Below are 23,057 nucleotides of genomic sequence, written 5' to 3' on the forward strand. Positions count from 1 at the left end.
AAATACCCTGTACCACCAATCGATTAGGCTTAAGCCCCCTATGAGAGGCAACCCCTACAGCTTTTTTCTGAGTTAAGATTGTCCCAGAATAAAATGGCTGTACATACCTGAAAGCTGAGCGACAGCATGATCAGTCCCACATTCAAGAGGTTCTGCAGTTCCCTCCTGTAGAGCTGTGGAGACATACCGGGTCTTAGTTAAAATTTGCTAAGACCATCATCTGAAGGGCAGCACATATCATGGAAGGCATATAGAGAATAGAATCCCTACAGTTCCCATCGCTTTGAAGCGACCAGATGCTTCTCTTTTGCAACTGAAGAGACTGATCTGGTCTAGGCTACACCCTAAAACAAAGTAGCCCACTTAGGTACTACACAAAAAATAATAAACTCTTGATTGAAGAATCTAAACTAACACCTCACTTTACCTCTTCCTTCATTACTAACACAGGCAAAGAGAATGACTGGGGTGGGAGGGAAGGGAGGAGCTATATATACAGCTCTGCTGTGGTGCTCTTTGCCTCCTATCTTGTAAAAGAAAACTACATTTTATAACTATTGTTTGTGTGCACAAAATAAAGCAAGGTATGAGTTTTCAGACAGTTATTACTTTTAATCTTTTTAAGAATCTAATTTTAAAATAAAGTGTATGTCCCTTTGACGCATTAAAATGTAAGTAAATGTTAAATATCTGTCTATCTATGAGTGTCTTTTTCTATATGCGGTATTGTAAGGCTGAGAAATTTGTACAAAACATTGAGGCCGCACAAAAACCCAGAAGCCAGTAATTTTGTAGTGGCTACATGATGACTTAACCCTTGATTTCCCAAGCACTGTACACCAGGAAATCATGTATTATTTAGAAGGTAAATTAAAATGAGAACACGGGCTACAAATATAAAAAAGGTAAAACAATACTATATATCAAGCATTTTGAAATTTACTGCTAAGGCACATGCACCCTCTCTGCAGCGCGGTGCCATATGGTAACTCAGGTAACTCAGGTCTTGCCAACGATCTATAGCACACGGCAAACAATAAATGTTACAGAATCACTGCTAGTGCACGGTGTAAACTCGTCCATAGAGGCGCCTACCAACCGGTAAAAAGGAGACTTACATAAATAGGACTAAGCTAGCACAGCAGTTAAAAAACAAGGTATTTCTTTGAAAAATGTGTTTATAATGCTATTTATGTATACACAATTTTATGAGAAACTTGAAGGTTACTTTAATGGGAGTTCCATGGTCAGACACGTCACACACATACATTCACCTTTGCTCTGCGTCCCTCAAACAAGTCACACACGTGCACTCACCTGTACCCTGCGTCCCACAGACAAGTCACACACGTGCACTTACCTGTACCCTGCGTCCCACAGACAAGTCACACACGTGCACTCACCTGTACCCTGCGTCCCACAGACAAGTCACATAAGTACACTCACCTGTGCCCTGAATCTCTCACACATGTGACATACGTATACTCACCTGTGCCCTCTATCCCCCATACATATCATACAGGTACGCTCACCTGTGCCCTGCATCCCTCAGACATGTCACACACATACACTCACCTGTAGCCTGTATCCCTCAGACACATCACACACGTACACTCACCTGTACCCTGTATCCCTCAGACACATCACATACATACACTCACCTGTGCCCTGTATCCCTCAGACACATCACACACGTACACTCACCTGTGCCCTGTATCCCTCAGACACATCACACACATACACTCACCTGTGCCCTGTATCCCTCAGACACTTCACACACATACACTCACCTGTGCCCTGTATCCCTCAAGCACGTCACACACATACACTCACTTGTGCCCTGTATCCCTCAAGCACGTCACACAAATACACTCACCTGTGCCCTGTATCCCTCAGACACATCACACACATACACTCACCTGTGCCCTGTATCCCTCACAACCGTCACACACACATACAATCACATGTACCCTTTATCCCTCAGACACGTGTCACACACATACACTCAACTGTGCCCTGTATCCCTCAGACACATCACACACGTACACTCACCTGTGCCATGTATCCCTCAGACACGACATACATACACTCACCTGTACCCTGTATCCCTTAGACACATCACATACATACACTCACCTGTACCCTGTATCCCTCAGACACACCACACACATACACTCACCTGTACCCTGTATCCATCAAACACATTACACACGTACACTCACCTGTACCCTGTATCCATCAGACACATCACACACGTACACTCACCTGTGCCCTGTATCCCTCAGACACATCACATACATACACTCACCTGTACCCTGTATCCCTCAGACACATCACACACAGTACACTCACCTGTGCCCTGCATCCCTCAGACACATCACGCACATACACTCACCTGTGCCCTGTATCCCTCAGACACATCACACACATACACTCACTTGTGCCCTGTATCCCTCAGACACATCACACACGTACACTCACCTGTGCCCTGTATCCCTTAGACACATCACACTAGTACATTTACCTGTGCCCTGTATGCCTCAGACACATCACACACATACACTCACCTGTGCCCTATATCCCTCAGACACATCACACACATACACTCACCTGTACCCTGTATCTCTCAGACACATCACATACATAAACTCACCTGTGCCCTGTATCCCTCAGACACATGTCACACATACACTAACCTGTGCCCTGTATCCCTCAGACACATCACACACTTACACTCACCTGTGCCCTGTATCCCTCAGACATCACACACATACACTCACCTGTGCCCTGTATCCCTCAGACACATGTCACACATACACTAACCTGTGCCCTGTATCCATCAGACACATCACACATGCACTCACCTGTATTCTGTATCCCTCAGACACATCACACACGTACACTCACCTGTACCCTGTATCCCTCAGATACATCACATACATACACTCACCTGTGCCCTGTATCCCTCAGACACATCACACATGTACACTCACCTGTGCCCTGTATCCCTCAGACACATCACACACATACACTCACCTGTGCCCTGTATCCCTCAGACACATACACTCACCTGTACCCTGCATCCCTCAGACACATCACATACACTCACCTGTGCTCTGTATCCCTCAGACACATCACATACATACACTCACCTGTGCTCTGTATCCCTCAGACACATCACATACATACACTTACTTGTGCCCTGTATCCCTCAGAAACATAACACACATACACTCACCTGTGCCCTGCATCCCTCATACACATCACATACGTACACTCACCTGTGCCGTGTATCCCTCAGACACATCACACACATACACTCACCTGTACCCTGTATCCCTCAGACACATCACACACGTACTCACCTGTGCCCTGTATCCCTTAGAAACATCCCACACATACACTCACCTGTACCCTGTATCCCTCAGATACATCGCACACATACACTCACCTGTAGCCTGTATCCCTCAGACACATCACACACATACACTCACCTGTACCCTGTATCCCTCAGACACACGTCACACACATACACTCACCTGTACCCTGTATCCTTCAGACACATCACACACGTACACTCACCTGTGCCCTGTATCCCTTAGACACATCACACGTACACTCACCTGTACCCTGTATCCCTCAGACACAAGTCACACACATACACTCACCTGTACCCTGTATCCCTCAGACACATCACACACGTACACTCACCTGTGCCCTGTATCCCTCAGACACATCACACACATACACTCACCTGTGCCCTGTATCCCTCAGACACATCACATACATACACTCACCTGTACCCTGTATTCACCAGACACATCACACACGTACACTCACCTGTACCCTGTATCCCTCAGACACACGTCACACACATACACTCACCTGTGCCCTGTATCCCTCAGACACATCACACACATACACTCACATGTACCCTGTATCCCTCAAACACATCACACATGTACACTCACCTGTAGCCTGTATCCCTCAAACACATCACACACATACACTCACCTGTGCCCTGTATCCCTACACATCACACACATACACTCACCTGTACCCTGTATCCCTCAGACACATCACACACATACACTCACATGTACCCGGTATCCCTCAAACACATCACACACATACACTCACCTGTGCCCTGTATCCCTACACATCACACACATACACTCACCTGTACCCTGTATCCCTCAGACACATCACACACATACACTCACCTGTACCCTGTATCCCTCAGACACATCACACACGTACACTCACCTGTGCCCTGTATCCCTCAGACACATCACACACATACACTCACCTGTGCCCTGTATCCCTCAGACACATCACACACATACACTCACCTGTACCCTGTATCCCTCAGACACATCACATACAGTACATACACTCACCTGTACCCGGTATCCCTCAGACACATCACACACATACACTCACCTGTAGCCTGTATCCCTCAGACACACGTCACACTAGTACACCTACCTGTATTTATATTGTCACATATTTCCTGATTTGTAGCTTCTGGCATATTTGCTAGCCACTGAGCTTCTGTTTGTTCCGTGTTACATAAAATTTTAGCATCGTTTAAACCTGGGGAAAAAAAACAGTAATAGAAATAAATCAATCACTCTTTACATGGTATCTTTTTAAAAACAAAATTTATGCTTACCTGATAAATTTATTTCTGTTGTGTTGTATCCAGTCCACGGATCATCCATTACTTGTGGGATATTCTCCTTCCCAACAGGAAGCTGCAAGAGAATCACCCACAACAGAGCTGTCTATATAGCTCCTCCTCTCCCTACCACTCCCAGTCATTCGACCGAAGACAAGCAAGAGAAAGGAGAAACCATAGGGTGCAGTGGTGACTGTAGTTTAAAAATTAAACACACCTGCCTTAAAATGACAGGGCGGGCCGTGGACTGGATACACCACAAGAGAAATAAATTTATCAGGTAAGCATAAATTTTGTTTTCTCTTGTAAGGTGTATCCAGTCCACGGATCATCCATTATTTGTGGGATACCAATACCAAAGCTATAGGACACGGATGAAGGGAGGGACAAGGCAGGTGCTTAAACGGAAGGTACCACTGCCTGTAAGACCTTTCTTCCAAAAATAGCCTCTGAAGAAGCAAAAGTATCAAATTTATAGAATTTTGAAAAAGTATGAAGCGAAGACCAAGTCGCCGTCTTGCAAATCTGTTCAACAGAAGCCTCATTTTTAAAAGCCCATGTGGAAGCTACCGCTCTAGTAGAATGAGTTGTAATCCTTTCAGGAGGCTGCTGGCCAGCAGTCTCATAAGCTAAGCATATTATACTCCTTAGCCAAAAAGAAAGAGAAGTTGCCAAAGCCTTTTAGCCTCTCCTCTGTCCAGAGTAGACAACAAACAATGCAGATGTTTGACGAAAATCTTTAGTATCTTGTAAATAAAACTTTAAAGCACGAACCACGTCAAGATTGTGTAATAGACGTTCCTTTTTTGAAGAAGGATTAGGACACAGTGACGGAACAACAATCTCCTGATTGATATTCTTATTAGATACCACCTTAGGTAAAAACCCAGGTTTGGTACGCAAAACTACCTTATCTGCATGGAAGATCAGATAAGGGGAATCACACTGTAAGGCAGATAACTCTGAAACTCTTCGAGCCGAAGAGATAGCTACCAAAAACAGAACTTTCTAAGATAAAAGCTTGATATCTATGGAATGCAGAGGTTCAAACGGAACCCCTTGAAGAACTTTAAGAACCAAATTTAAACTCCATGGCGGAGCAACAGGTTTAAACACAGGCTTGATTCTAACTAAAGCCTGACAAAACGCCTGAACGTCCGGAACATCCGCCAGACGCTTGTGCAAAAGAATAGACAGAGCAGAAATCTGTCCCTTTAAGGAACTCTCTGACAAACCCTTCTCCAATCCATCTTGGAGAAAGGATAATATCCGAGCAATCCTGACCTTACTCCATGAGTAACCTTTGGATTAACACCAATGAAGATATTTACACCATATCTTATGATAGATTTTCCTGGTGACAGGCTTTCGTGCCTGAATTAAGGTATCAATGACTGACTCGGAGAAACCTCGCTTTGATAAAATCAAGCGTTCAATCTCCAGGCAGTCAGATGCAGAGAAATTAGATTTGGATAGTTGAAAGGACCCTGAAGTAGAAGGTCCTGTCTCAGGGGCAGAGTCCATGGTGGAAAGGATGACATGTCCACCAGATCTGCATACCAAGTCCTGCGTGGCCACGCAGGTGCTATCAAAATCACTGATGCTCTCACCTGCTTGATTTTGGCAATCAGACGAGGCAGCAGAGGAAACGGTTGAAACACATATGCCAGGTTGAAGGACCAAGGCGCTGCTAGAGCATCTATCATCGCTGCCTTGGGATCCCTGGACCTGGATCCGTAACAAGGAAGCTTGACTTTCTGGCGAGACGCCATGAGATCCAGTTCTGGTTTGCCCCAACGTTGAATCAACTGTGCAAACACCTCCGGATGGAGCTCCCACTCCCCCGGATGAAAAGTCTGTCGACTTAGAAAATCCGCCTCCCAGTTCTCTACACCTGGGATATGGATAGCTGATAGGTGGCAAAAATGAATCTCTGCCCAACGAATTATCTTTTAAACTTCCAACATCGCTAGGGAACTCCTTGTTCCCCCTTGATGGTTGATGTAAGCTACAGTCGTGATGTTGTCCGACTGAAATCTGATGAACCTCATTGTCGCTAGCTGAGGCCAAGCCTGAAGAGCAATGAATATCGCTCTTAGTTCCAGAATGTTTATCGGAAGGAGAACCTCCTCCTGAGTCCACGATCCCTGAGCCTTCAGGGAGTTCCAGACTGTCCCCCAGCCGAGAAGGCTGGCGTCTGTTGTTACTATTGTCCAATCTGGCCTGCGAAAGTTCATACCTTTGGACAAATGGACCCGAGATAGCCACCAGAGAAGAGAATCCCTGGTCTCTTGATCCAGATTTAGTAGAGGGGACAAATCTGTGTAATCTCCATTCCACTGACTGAGCATGCAGAGTTGCAGTGGTCTGAGATGTAGGCGGGCAAACGGAACTATGTCCATTGCCGCTACCATTAAGCCGATTACTTCCATACACTGAGCCACCGAAGGGCGAGAAGTAGAATAAAGAACACGGCAGGAATTTAGAAGTTTTGATAACCTGGCCTCTGTCAGGTAAATCCTCATTTCTACAGAATCTATCAGAGTTCCCAGGAAGGAAACTCTTGTGAGAGGGGATAGAGAACTCTTCTTTTCGTTCACTTTCCACCCATGAGACCTCAGGAATGCCAGGACAATGTCTGCATGAGACTTGGCAATTTGGAAATTTGATGCCTGTATCAGAATGTCGTCTACGTAAGGGGCTACTGCTATGCCCCGCGGCCTTAGGACCGCCAGAAGAGACCCCAGAACCTTCGAAAAGATTCTTGGAGCTGTGGCTAACCCAAAGGGAATCGCCACAAACTGGTAATGCCTGTCTAGGAAGGCGAACCTGAGAAACCGATGATGATCTTTGTGTATCGGAATGTGAAGATAAGCATCCTTTAAGTCCACGGTAGTCATGTATTGACCCTCCTGGATCATAGGTAGGATGGTTCGAATAGTCTTCATCTTGAAAGATGGGACCCTGAGAAATTTGTTTAGGATCTTGAGATCTAATATTGGTCTGAAGGTTCCCTCTTTTTTGGGAACCACAAATAGATTTGAATAGAAACCTTGTCCCTGTTCTTCCTTTGGAACTGGGTGGATCACTCCCATAACTTGGAGATCTTGAACACAATGTAAGAATGCCTCTCTCTTTATCTGGTTTGCAGATAATTGTGAAAGGTGAAATCTCCCTTTTGGGGGAGAAGCTTTGAAGTCCAGAAGATATCCCTGGGACACAATTTCCAACGCCCAGGGATCCTGGACATCTCTTGCCCAAGCCTGGGCGAAGAGGGAAAGTCTCCCCCCTACTAGATCCGTTACCGGATCGGGGGCCAATCTTTCATGCTGTCTTAGAGGCAGCAGCAGGCTTTTTGGCCTGTTTACCTTTGTTCCAAGCCTGGTTAGGTCTCCAGACCGGTATGGACTGGGCAAAATTTCCCTCTTGTTTTGTATTAGAGGAAGTTGATGCCGCGCTCGTCTTAAAGTTTCGAAAAGCACGAAAATTAGTTTGTTTGGTCCTTAATTTGTTAGACCTATCCTGAGGAAGGGCATGACCTTTTCCTCCAGTGATATCAGAAATGATCTTCTTCAGTCCAGGCCTGAATAGGGTTTGCCCCTTGAAGGGAATATTGAGAAGCTTAGACTTTGACCAGGATTTAAGCCATAGCGCCCTACGCGCCTGAATAGCAAAACCTGAATTCTTAGCCGTTAGTTTAGTTAAATGAACAACGGCATCAGAAACAAATGAATTGGCTAGCTTAAGTGCTTTAAGCTTGTCAAGTATATCATTCAATGGGGTTTCTACCTGTAAGGCCTCTTCCAGAGACTCAAACCAGAAAGTCGCAGCAGCAGTGTCCGGGGCAATGCATGCAAGAGGCTGGAGAATAAAACCCTGTTGAATAAACATTTTCTTAAGGTAACCCTCTAACTTTTTATCCATTGGATCTAGGAAAGCACAACTGTCCTCGACGGGGATAGTAGTACGCTTAGCTAGGGTAGAAACTGCTCCCTCCACCTTAGGGACCGTTTGCCATAAGTCCCGTGTGGCGGCATCTATTGGAAACATTTTCTTAAAAATAGGAGGGGGAGAGAACGGTACACCTGGTCTATCCCATTCCTTAGTAATAATTTCGGAAAACCTTTTAGGTATTGGAAAAACATCAGTGTAAACAGGCACTGCATAGTATTTATCCAATCTGCACAATTTCTCTGGCACTATAATGGTGTCACAGTCATCCAGAGTAGCTAAAACCTCCGTGAGCAACACGCGGAGGTGTTCAAGCTTACATTTAAATGTTGACATATCAGAATCAGGTTGAAACATCTTCCCTGAGTCAGAAAAATCACCCACAGAAAGAAGCTCTCCTTCCTCAGCTTCTGCATATTGTGAGGGGGTATCAGACATAGCTACTAAAGCATCAGAGTGCTCTGTATTTCTTCTAGCCCCAGAGCTGTCTCGCTTTCCTTGTAACCCAGGTAGTCTGGATAATACCGCTGTAAGGGTATTATCCATAACTGCCGCCATGTCTTGTAAAGTAAACGCCATGGGCGCGCTAGATGTACTTGGCGCCTCTTGAGCGGGAGTCCCTTGAGCAGGAGTTAAAGGTTCTGTCGGCATAACCTCCCCCTTGTCAGTTTCCTCTGGTGATAAATCTTTTAAAGACAGAATATGGTCTTTATAACTCAAAGTAAAATCAGTACATTTGGTACACATTCTAAGAGGGGGTTCCACCATGGCTTCTAAACATAATGAACAAGGAGTTTCCTCTATGTCAGACATGTTTAAACAGACTAGCAAAGAGACCAGCAAGCTTGAAAAACACTTTAAAGAAAGTAAACAAGCAAAAAATAAAAACGGTACTGTGCCTTTAAGAAAAATAAAAAAAGGTCAGAATTTGAAAAACAGTGATAAAAAGCAGTAAATCTTACGAAATTTTTACAGTGTGTATAATAGACTAACAGAGCATTGCACCCACTTGCAAATGGATGATTAACCCCTTAGTTTCAAAACCGGATCAAAAAAACAAGACAAGCGTTTCGACCTTGGAAGGCACAAAAACCTTTTAGAGAGGTCCTAAGTACTCAGGGGACTCCTTCAAAGAAACTGGATGTCTCAGACTGCAAAATCTAATGCGCATTTAGGCACGAAAATAGGCCCCTCCCACCTTGTATTCACAGTGAGAGGCCTAACAATACTATCCCTAGGCAAAATCTAGCCAGCCATGTGGAAAAAACTGGGCCCCAATAAAGTTTTATCACCAATATGAGTAAACAAAACGTTTAAACACTTCCAGCAAACGTTTTATACTTCAGTAATGTGAAAAAGTAATAAGAATATTACCTTTAACAGCAAGCATGATACTAGTTGTTATTAAATCACTGTAATCAGGCTTACCTCAAATAAATCCGGTATTAACAGCATTTTCTAGCATTTGCATTTCTCTAGAAAAATTTAAACTGCACATACCTCATAGCAGGAGACAATGTGAAAGTGATTGAGGAGCACAGGTGAGAATGAGTTGCAACAAAAAGGTTTATTTGAAACGGCTTGCAATGTTACAACGCAAATGAGTGAAACAGAAAACAAACAGTGTGAGGGGAGAAAAACATGTTCCCTTCCCTTCCAGGAACATTATCTAGGACTAATTAGTGTTGTTTACCGTCTGTGCATTCAAAATATTTAGAATTTAGAATTCAAATGATAATCTGTATAATGTCTTGAATAACTATTCTCATATAATTTTCTGTATTATGTTTCAGAGTGTATGGAAGCAGAAGCTCCACTTTAAATCAAAGAGAAAAAATGATGAACTGCATATTACCCATGAAACACATGACATAGTTAAATTACAAACCCTCATCTGTATTTTCCTGCATTAGGTCACCCTTACCCAGATAGTTAAAATAACTTGGATAAATTGGTGCCCCTTTATTTAATTTATGCAGTAATGATAAGTTTGTTAGTTTGTTTGTTCTTCAGATTATCACATAATACTTTAGGAGTTTCAATGTTAACACTGGTAGTGATTTTCTGTGTATCTACTGAACTTCGTAATTGGTTTGTTGTTTACACCTAGCAACAAGGGGGTGGGTCCCTAGTAACCAATAGGAAGCTGCCTACTAGTCTTTTTAAAGAGCACACACATTTACTTTTAACCAGGTAATGAGTAAGGCATTCTGCTGAAACGCGTATACCTGTCTTTTTTGTAGTCTGCTTTCTAACAGTAGATTCTGTTTGTCATGTATTAGCCCCGGGGAACATGTTTTTCTCCCCTCACACTGTTTGTTTTCTGTTTCACTCATTTGCGTTGTAACATTGCAAGCCGTTTCAAATAAACCTTTTTGTTGCAACTCATTCTCACCTGTGCTCCTCAATCACTTTCACATTGTTTCTATTGGCCGCCTGGAGTGAGCACAGGCAGGAAGTGAGCGCAATACCGGACCGCACAGCCTGCTCGTTGTCAGGGACGTTTGGCAAGGAGGCGACACACACACCGCACTTGGAGAGGAAGCTGCCCTGGGAGCTACACGGCATTATTCACCAGTGGAGACACAAGTCACACGGCAGTAAGCAGTAAATAGCGGACAGAGGATGATCTCCGGTGGGTAACAGCAGGATCAAAGGTACAAATTTGCTTCTTATCCCACAGTGCTCTATCTAGCTAACCACGCTGTGAACTTTTGCATGCATATATATATACCTCTGTACCGGCGGTGAGATAGTGGTTAAGGGGCACCGGTCTGATAAGGGAACAGACGGAACCCCACTCCTCCTATTTATATGTACTTATGTGCTCAGGATTACTTCAAGAGAGCACTGCATAACTGTCAATTGATCATACCTTTACAGTTTATGAGCACACTATTGGTGCTAGCACACTACGCCAAATTTTACTCTTCCCCACAGCTAATTCCCTGAATTTGACTTTGTTCATAGCAGGAGACCCTGCACGCCATTCCCCCAGCTGAAGTTACCTCTCTCTTCAGTTATGTGTGAGAACAGCAATGGATCTTAGTTACAACCTGCTAAGATCATCAAAGACCACAGGCAGACTCTTCTTCTACTTTCTGCCTGAGACAAAAATAGTACAACTCCGGTACCATTTGAAAATAACAAACTCTTGATTTGAAGAAAAAATAACTAAATTACACCACATCTCTCTAACTACTTCCTTTCTTGTCGAGAGCTGCAAGAGAATTACTGGGTGTGGTAGGGAGAGGAGGAGCTATATAGACAGCTCTGCTGTTGGTGATTCTCTTGCAGCTTGCTGTTGGGAAGGAGAATATCCCACAAGTAATGGATGATCCGTGGACTGGATACACCTTACAAGAGAAAGTTAGTTTAAAACAAAATGTGAAAAACACAAGTACACTCACCTGTGCCCTGTATCCCTCAGACATATCACACACATACACTCACCTGTACCCTGTATCCCTCAGACACATCACATGCATACACTCACCTGAACCCTGTATCCCTCAGACACATCACACATACACTCACCTGTGCCCTGTATCCCTCAGACACATCACACACATATACTCACCTGTGCCCTGTATCCCTCATACACATCACACACATACACTCACCTCTACCCTGTATCCCTCAGACACATCACATACATACACTCACCTGTGCCCTGTATCCCTCAGACACATCACACACATACACTCACCTGTGCCCTGTATCCCTCATACACATCACATACATACACTCACCTGTACCCTGTATCAATCAGACACATCACATACATACACTCACCTGTGTCCTGTATCCCTCAGACACATCACACATATACATTTACCTGTACCCTGTATCCCTCATACACATCACACATATACATTGACCTGTACCCTGTATCCCTCATACACATCACACACGTACACTCACCTGTACCCTGTATCCCTCAGACACATCACACACATACACTCACCTGTACCCTGTATCCCTCATACACATCACACACGTACACTCACCTGTACCCTGTATCCCTCAGACACATCACACACACTCACCTGTGCCCTGTATCCCTCAGACACATCACACACATACACTCACCTGTACCCTGTATCCCTCAGACACATCACACACATACACTCACCTGTGCCCTGTATCCCTCAGACACATCACACACATACACTCACCTGTAGCCTGTATCCCTCAGACACATCACATACATACACTCACCTGTACCCTGTATACATCAGACACATCACACATATACACTCACCTGTGCACTGTATCCCTCAGACACATCACATACATACACTCACCTGTACCCTGTATACATCAGACACATCACACACATACACTCACCTGTGCCCTGTATCCCTCAGACACATCACACACATACAATCACCTGTACCCTGTATCCCTCAGGCACATCAAATACGTACACTCACCTGTGCCCTGTATCCCTCAGACACATCACACACATACACTAACCTCTACCCTGAATCCCTCATACACATCACACACGTACACTCACCTGTGCCCTGTATCCCTCAGACACATCACAGGCACATGCCTCATAGCAGGAGACCCTGCACGCCATTCCCCCAGCTGAAGTTACCTCTCTCTTCAGTTATGTGTGAGAACAGCAATGGATCTTAGTTACAACCTGCTAAGATCATCAAAGACCACAGGCAGACTCTTCTTCTACTTTCTGCCTGAGACAAAAATAGTACAACTCCGGTACCATTTGAAAATAACAAACTCTTGATTTGAAGAAAAAATAACTAAATTACACCACATCTCTCTAACTACTTCCTTTCTTGTCGAGAGCTGCAAGAGAATTACTGGGTGTGGTAGGGAGAGGAGGAGCTATATAGACAGCTCTGCTGTTGGTGATTCTCTTGCAGCTTCCTGTTGGGAAGGAGAATATCCCACAAGTAATGGATGATCCGTGGACTGGATACACCTTACAAGAGAAAGTTAGTTTAAAACAGAATGTGAAAAACACAAGTACACTCAGCTGTGCCCCCGTTTCAAACCTATACTCGGTTCTTAATCATGACATGATTAAGAACCGAGTATAGGTTTGAAACGTTGTTTATATGATGGACCCTGCAAGAGAACAATAAAGGTCTTTTAAATCTTACTGGAGGCTGGGAAATTACTTCTCTGTATCCCTCAGACACATCACATACATACACTCACCTGTGCCCTGTATCCCTCAGACACATCACACACGTACACTCACCTGTGCCCTATATCCCTCAGACACATCACACACATACACTCACCTGTGCACTGTATCCCTCAGACACATCACACACATACACTCACCTGTGCCCTGTATCCTTCAGACACATCACACACATACACTCACCTGTGCCCTGTATCCCTCAGACACATCACACACATACACTCACCTGTGCCCTGTAACCCTCAGACACATCACACACGTACACTCACCTGTGCCCTGTATCCCTCCTACACATCACATACATACAGTCACCTGTGCCCTGTATCCCTCAGACACATCACACAAATACACTCACCTGTACCCTGTATCCCTCAGACACATCACATACATACACTCACCTGTGCCCTGTATCCCTCAGGCACATCACACACATACACTTACCTGTGCCCTGTATCCCTCAGACACATCACACACATACACTCACCTGTGCCCTGTACCCATCAGACACATCACACACGTATATTCACCTGTGCCCTGTATTAATCAGACACACTTTACACATACACTCACCTGTACCCTGTATTCATCAGACACATCACACACAAACACTCACCTGTACCCTGTATCCCTCAGACACATCACACACGTACACTCATCTGTGCCCTGTATCCCTCAGACACGTCACACACATACACTCACCTGTGCCCTGTATTCCTCAGACACATCACACACATACACTCAACTGTGCCCTGTATCCCTCAGACACATCACATACGTACACTCACCTGTACCCTGTATCCATCAGACACATCACACACGTACACTCACCTGTACCCTGTATCCCTCAGACACACGTTACACACGTACATTCACCTGTGCCCTGTATCCCTCAGACACATCACACACATACACTCACCTGTGCCCTGTATCCCTCAGACACATCACACACATACACTCACCTGTGCCCTGTATCCCTCAGACACATCACACACGTACACTCACCTGTGCCCTGTATCCCTCAGACACACATCACACACATACACTCACCTGTAGCCTGTATCCCTCAGACACACGTCACACTAGTACACCTACCTGTATTTATATTGTCACATATTTCCTGCTTTGCAGTTTCTGGCATATTTGCTAGCCACTGAGCCTCTGTTTGTTCCGTGTTACATAAAATTTTAGCATCGTTTACACCTGGGAAAAAACAGTAATAGAAATAAATCAATCACTCTTTACATGGTATCTTTTTAAAAGTTACTTTAAAACAAAATGTGAAAAACAGTGTAATTTAAGTTAAATAGACCTGAGTCTATCGGCTAGATTACGAGTTTTGCGTTATGAGCGGCTCGGTACTAACTTGCAAGTTATTGTCATCGCTCACCTCCCTACAGCACTGCTATTGCAGGTTTTTATAAACCCGGCGTTAGCAGGCAAGAAGTGAGCGTAGAGCAAAATTGAGCTCCATACCGCACTCCAATACCAGCGCTGCGGTAAGCTGGTTTTACGTGCTCGTGTACGAATTCCCCATAGACATCAATGGGGAGAGACGGCTAAAAAAACTGAATTTATGCCTACCTGATAAATTTATTTCTCTTGTGATGTATCGAGTCCACGGATTCATCCATACTTGTGGGATACCAATACCACAGCTTTAGGACACGGATGAAGGGAGGGACAAGACAGGTACCTTAAAAGGAAGGCACCACTGCTTGTAGAACCTTTCTCCCAAAAATAGCCCCCGAAGAAGCAAAAGTATCGAATTTGTAAAATTGGGAAAAAGTATGAAGCGAAGACCAAGTCGCCGCCTTACAAATCTGTTCAACAGAAGTCTCATTCTTAAAAGCCCATGTGGAAGCCACTGCTCTAGTAGAATAAGCAGTAATTCTTTCAGGAGGCTGCTGGCCAGCAGTCTCATAAGCCAAACGGATGATGCTTTTCAGCCAAAAAGAAAGAGAGGTAGCCGTAGCCTTCTGACCTCTCCGCTTACCAGAATAAACAACAAACAATGAAGATGTTTGATGGAAATCTTTAGTTGCTTGTAAGTAGAACTTTAAAGCACGAACCACATCAAGATTATGCAACAGACTTCCTTCTTTGAAGAAGGATTAGCACACAGCGAAGGAACAACAATTTCCTGATTGATATTCCTATTAGAAACAACCTTAGGAAGGAATCCAGGTTTGGTACGCAAAACCACCTTATCTGCATGGAAAACAAGGTAAGGTGAATCACACTGTAAAGCAGATAACTCAGAAACTCTTCGAGCCGAAGAGATAGCTACTAAAAACAAAACCTTCCAAGATAGAAGCTTAATATATATGGAATGCATAGGTTCTAACGGAACCCCTTGAAGAACTTTAAGAACTAAGTTCAGGCTCCATGGCGGAGCAACGGGTTTAAAAACAGGCTCGATCCTGACTAAAGCCTTACTAAATGCTTGAACGTCTGGGACATCTGCCAGACGTTTGTGTAAAAGAATAGACAAAGCAGATATCTGTCCTTTTAAGGAACTAGCTGATAATCCCTTCTCCAATCCTTCTTGGAGAAAAGACAATATTCTAGGAATCCTAATCTTACTCCATGAGTAACCCTTGGATTCACACCAATAAAGATATTTGCGCCAAATCTTATGATAGATTTTCCTGGTGACAGGCTTTCTAGCATGAATCAGGGTATCAATGACCGACTCAGAGAAACCACGCTTTGATAGAATCAGGCGTTCAATCTCCAAGCAGTCAGACACAGAGAAATTAGATTTGGATGCTTGAATGGACCTTGGATTAGAAAGTCCTGCCTCATTGGCAGAGTCCACGGTGGAACAGATGACATTTCCACTAGGTCTGCATACCAAGTACTGGTGGCCACACAGGTGCTATCAGAATCACCAAAGCTCTCTCCTGCTTGATTCTGGCAACCAGACGTGGGAGGAGAGGAAACGGTGGCAATACATAGGCCAGATTGAAGGACCAGGGCACTGCTAGAGCATCTATCAGTACCGCCTGGGGATCCCGGGACCTGGACCCGTAACAAGGAAGTTTGGCGTTCTGACGGGACGCCATCAGATCCAATTCTGATGTGCCCCATAGCTGAGTCAGTTGGGCAAATACCTCCGGATGGAGCTCCCACTCCCTCGGGTGAAAAGTCTGACGACTTAGAAAATCCGCCACCCAGTTCTCTACCCCTGGGATATGGATTGCTGAGAGATGGCAAGAGTGATCCTCCGCACATCGGATTATTTTGGTTACCTCCATCATCGCTAGAGAACTCCGTGTTCCTCCTTGATAATTGATATAGGCTACAGTCGTGATGTTGTCCGACTGAAATCTGATGAATTTGGCCACAGCTAGCTGAGGCCATGCCTGAAGCGCATTGAATATCGCTCTCAGTTCTAGAATGTTTATCGGGAGGAGAGTTGCCTCCCGAGACCATAAGCCCTGTGCTTTCAGGGAGTTCCAGACTGCACCCCAGCCTAGCAGGCTGGCATCTGTCGTTACTATGAGCCCCTCTGGCCTGCGGAAACACATTCCCTGAGACAGGTGGTCCTGAGACAATCACCAGAGAAGAGAATCTCTGGTCTCCTGGTCCAGAGGCAGTTGTGGAGATAAATCTGCATAATCCCCATTCCACTGTTTGAGCATGCATAGTTGCAGTGGTCTGAGGTGTAGGCGGGCAAAAGGAACTATGTCCATTGCCGCTACCATGAGTCCGATTACCTCCATACACTGAGCCACTGATGGCCGAGGAATGGAATGAAGAGCTCGGCAAGTGGTTAAGAGTTTTGATTTTCTGACCTCCGTCAGAAATATTTTAATTTCTACCGAGTCTATAAGAGTCCCTAGGAAGGAAACTGTGAAAATTCTGGGAGCCGTGGCCAACCCGAAGGGAAGGGCCACAAACTGGTAATGCCTGTCCAGAAATGCGAATCTGAGGAATTGATGATGATCTCTGTGAATAGGGATGTGTAGATACGCATCCTTTAAGTCCACGGTACTCATATATTGACCCTCCTGGATCAACGGTAGAATAGTCAGAATATTCTCCATCTTGAATGATTGTACTCTGAGGAATTTGTTTAGAATTTTGAGATCCAAGATTGGTCTGAAAGTTCCCTCTTTTTTGGGAACCACAAACAGGTTTGAGTAAAACCCTAGCCCTTGTTCCGCTTTTGGAACTGGGCGGATCACTCCCATGGTATGTAGGTCTTCTACACAGCGTAAAAATGCCTCTCTCTTTGTCTCTCTTTGTCTGGTTTGCAGACAATTGAAAAATGTGAAATCTCCCCCTGGGGGGGGGGGGGGGGTTCTTTGAAGTCTAGAAGATATGCCTGGGACACAATTTCTAAAGCCCAGGAATCATGAACATCTCTTGCCCAAGCCTGAGCGAAGAGAGAGAGTCTGCCCCCTACTAGATCCGGTCCCGGATCGGGGGCTACCCCTTCATGCTGTCTTGGAGGCAGCTGCAGGCTTCTTGGCCTGTTTACCCTTGTTCCAAGCCTGGTTAGGTCTCCAGACTGACTTGGATTGGGCAAAATTCCCCTCTTGCTTTGCAGCAGGGGAAGCTGAAGCGGGACCACCCTTGAAGTTCCGAAAGGAATGAAAATTATTTTGTTTGGTCCTCATTTTATTTGTTTTATCCTGAGGGAAGGCATGGCCTTTACCTCCAGTGATGTCTGAAATAATCTCTTTCAGTTCAGGCCCGAATCAGGTCTTTCCTTTGAAAGGGATGTTCAAAAGTTTAGATTTTGATGACACATCAGCAGACCAGGACATAAGCCATAACGCCCTGCGTGCTAAAATGGCAAAACCTGAATTCTTTGCAGCTAATTTAGCCAGTTGGAAAGCGGCATATGTAATGAAAGAATTAGCCAACTTAAGGGCCTTAATTCTATCCATAATATCCTCTAATGGAGTCTCCATCTGAAGAGCCTCTTCTAGAGCCTCGAACCAGAAAGCAGCTGCAATAGTTACAGGGACAATGCACGCAATAGGTTGGAGAAGAAAACCTTGATGAACAAAAATTTTCTTCAGGAGACCCTCTAATTTTTTATCCATAGGATCTTTGAAAGCACAACTGTCTTCGATAGGTATAGTTGTACGCTTAGCAAGAGTAGAAATAGCTCCCTCCACCTTAGGAACCGTCTGCCATGAGTCCCGCATGGTGTCAGATATGGGAAAGATTTTCTTAAAGACAGGAGGGGGAGCGAACAGAATACCTGGTCTATCCCACTCCTTAGTAACAATATTCACAATCCTCTTAGGGACTGGAAAAACATCAGTGTAAACAGGAACCTCTAAGTATTTGTCCATTTTACACAATTTCTCTGGGACCTGTCAGGGCAGAGGTAAATACATATTTATATATATATATATATATATATATATATATATATATATATATATATATATATATATATATATATATATATATATATATCCAAAACACCAGAACTCACCCACAAAGGAAAACTGCCTGGGTGAAATTTTGTAAGAAATATTTAGCCAGGAAAAAATGCACTCTCAGGACTTTCACAAATAAGTTACTTTTATTTCTGTAACGTTTTCGGAGGTCTTGCCTCCTTCATCAGCATCATGCTGATGAAGGAGGCAAGACCTCCGAAAACGTTACAGAAATAAAAGTAACTTATTTGTGAAAGTCCTGAGAGTGCATTTTTTCCTGGCTAAACATTTTTTCCTGGCTATATATATATATATATGTATGTCAATAGGACAGGGAAATGTGTTTATGTATGAAACCATATTTTATCAGAAATTACTGGAATGAGGTTTAAATTCTGATGTCAGGAATTGATTCTCAAAACCCCCACAAGTTTGAATAAACAATTCAGGACTAAACTGCAGACAAGATGTCTCCGGAGGCTTGACACTAAAACATTTGGCTTGTTAAACTTTGACAACCATCTCAGGATACCATTTGTCTTTCAAAGTGGAAATGTGTGATAAACTCCCTACTCCTCACAGAGGAACCTGTTAGTCTAGTTTCAAATAACATGTCTTGTGAGAAAGTAACTCTGTGCATTTCAAATGCAAATAAACCATGCTCTTTGGGTGGGGCAGTGAAGACCTTAGGAAACACAGACAAATGCTATGGTGTGAACTTAAAATTACTGAAAGCAGTGTGGGTTAAAGAATTAACATTTACAACCCCTGTATAACACAGATAAAAATAAATACATTTTGCCAAGGGAACAATACTAGTTTCATATGTATTTGGAATAATTCAAATAACCCATATATGTATATATATGGGACTGAGACATTTTATATTAAATTAATGATTGCTATGTTGAGTAATAACTACATCAAATACATATGAATGCTTGGATCATTTCTAATAATTATTTCTATTTTTATTGCAGACAACCATTGGTCATGGGCATCAATCTATGCACTTAGAAAGAGGTGCACTGAATACCTCAGCCTCTGTGTTTTTAAGAATATGAATAGATATTTGTGGACCTAAAAAGAAATAATTAATGACACTTATTATTTTTCAGGTGAACCATGGGCAAAGTTCCTGTGTGCAAGAATTGTGGGAGACATAGAGCATACTATATTATGTGAAAACATATTAGATATAGAAATGCCAGGATACTGATAAAATTGTAATACATTTTAAGCTAATAATTAGCAGTATTAAATTGCTTTAATATAATGCAATGTTAATAATATAACATATTTGGTATCAGAATAATCAGAAAAAATAATCTAATACTACCCATCTATAATTGGGGTTATATATGATTAATGCAGAGAGTATGATCTGATTAAATAACCATTTTATGAGAATAACTTGTTTAAAAATGCTTAGACATTTAAAAGGTGAATTTGTTTTGTCTGGATGTCTGCTGCCATCTAAGGGCCAATACCGGTAGGACAGTTAAAGGAATTTAACTGTTCAAAAGATGCGTTGCCATGGTAAACATGCTCTACTCCGTTAAGGGCCAATCCAATCAGGTATTCAAAATACCCTATCAGAAGAGACAAGGAGGGCCACCCATAATTTACCCATTATGGAAAACTAATAAAAGGTGAATGCAGGATAGAGAAAGGACAGATTTTCTGCTGAAGCTAAAACTTGTAACTGGTTCTTGCTGGGCGTGAAATACCATTTACTCAAGCAAAGCTAATCTACCTTTCTCATTGATTGCGATATACACTTATTGGTGATCTGAGGTAAAATAATTCCTATTAAGGAATATTGGATATCGACTGCTCTTTACCCTGGTAACGTATTTAAGGTTATTGGTAAGACTATTAGTTAAATTCTAAGTCACTGCAGTTTAAAGTACAGTTGAAAGATTTAAAGAAGCAGTTTGTATTTCAAGTTAACATTTCATAAGCCTAGGTATTGTTTAAATTTGTATCTGGTAGGCTAAAGGATTTATCTGTGAAAGTTCTTGTGTTTTAAATCAATATTGTATTAGGATAAATTGCAGTTAAATAGCATAATATATATATTATCCTATTGTTTATAAGCACTGTTTAGGATTGTATTGCTTGGATGTTAAAAGTTAAAGGTTTTAGTCCCATTGTGTTAACTGAATGAAAGGCTATTTGTAAATAAGGCTGATTTTTTAAGGTAAATTTTTCTGGGCTTTGTAAGAAGGATAGCATATCTTAAAAGTCGGTTTTAACGTATATAATATTGTGTCATATTCTGGTATTGCAAATATATTTCAAAATGTTCATGGATATTAACTAAATAAAATAATTCAGGTATTTATATTAATTGTATGGTTTCTAGTAGATGTATGTTGGTTAAGGGTTTCTATTTTTAAGAATAATTATTAAATATATTGTGTTATAACCCTGCCATAAGCTGATATATTATTTGGAGAGCACTACTTAGATTTTCATAAATAAACTGACATATTGATTGGAGGCATTGCATGAGATTTATTAATATTTATCATATTGATATCATATATTTGTAGTAAATAGAAATGATTATAAAAGAGAGAAAAAGTTTCATATTTCGATATTAATATTTTGAAGATATAATTTTTGAAAAATTGAAATATTGATTTTCATATTACGAGATTGATATTAATATCTTGAAATATTATTAAAGATTAATTTTTGAAAAATTAATAAAAATATTAATTTTTCATAATTAAAAATTAATCAAAAATATTACGTCTAGATTTAGAGTTCTGCGTTAGCCGTCAAAACCAGCGTTAGGGGGTCCTAACGCTGGTTTTGGCAGCCCGCTGGTATTTAGAGTCAGTCAGGAAAGGGTCTAACGCTCACTTTCCAGCCACGACTTTTCCATACCGCAGATCCCCCTTTGCCAATTGTGTAGCCTATCTTTTCAATGGGATCTTTCTAACGCCGGTATTTAGAGTCTTGGCTGAAGTGAGCATTAGAAATCTAACGACAAGACTCCAGCCACAGAGAAAAGCCAGGAGTTAAGAGCTTTCTGGGCTAACGCTGGTTCATAAAGCTCTTAACTACTGTGCTCTAAAGTACACTAACACCCATAAACTACCTATGTACCCCTAAACCGAGGCCCCCCACATCGCCGCCACTCTAATAAATACTTTTAACCCCTAATCTGCCGACCGCACACCGCCGCAACCTACATTATCCCTATGTACCCCTAATCTGCTGCCCCTAACACAGCCGACCCCTACATAATATTTATTAACCCCTAATCTGCCCCCCCAACGTCGCCGCTACCTTACCTACAATTATTAACCCCTAATCTGCCGACCGGACCTCACCGCTACTCTAATAAATGTATTAACCTCTAAAGCTAAGTCTAACCCTAACACTAACACCCCCCTAAATTAAATATAATTTTAATCTAACGAAATAAAATAAATCTTATTAAATAAATTATTCCTATTTAAAGCTAAATACTTACCTGTAAAATAAACCCTAATATAGCTACAATATAAATTATAATTATATTGTAGCTATTTTAGGATTAATATTTATTTTACAGGCAACTTTGTATTTATTTTAACCAGGTACAATAGCTATTAAATAGTTAATAACTATTTAATAGCTACCTAGTTAAAATAAATACAAAATTACCTGTAAAATAAATCCTAACCTAAGTTACAATTAAACCTAACACTACACTATCAATAAATGAATTACATACAAATACAAACAAATAAATACAATTAAATAAACTAAATAAAGTACAAAAAATAAAAAAAGAACTGTTACAAAAAATAAAAAAAGAACTGTTACAAAAAATAAAAAAATA

At 42.4% G+C, this 23,057-nt stretch overlaps 1 protein-coding gene across 1 annotated transcript in view; it reads right to left on the reverse strand.

Moving 5' to 3' along the window:
* Positions 1 to 23,057, reverse strand: part of LOC128661348 (uncharacterized) — a 605,036-nt gene that overhangs the window by 452,210 nt on the left and 129,769 nt on the right. Inside the window, exons 9-10 of the mRNA XM_053715612.1 lie at positions 14,907 to 15,014; positions 4,489 to 4,596 (exon numbers count right to left, since the gene is read on the reverse strand). Coding sequence (XP_053571587.1) covers positions 4,489 to 4,596; positions 14,907 to 15,014 — 216 coding nt within the window. The remainder of the gene's footprint in view (positions 1 to 4,488; positions 4,597 to 14,906; positions 15,015 to 23,057) is intronic.

The sequence above is a fragment of the Bombina bombina genome, chromosome 5 (assembly GCF_027579735.1).
Source record: "Bombina bombina isolate aBomBom1 chromosome 5, aBomBom1.pri, whole genome shotgun sequence".
Lineage (NCBI taxonomy): Eukaryota > Metazoa > Chordata > Amphibia > Anura > Bombinatoridae > Bombina > Bombina bombina.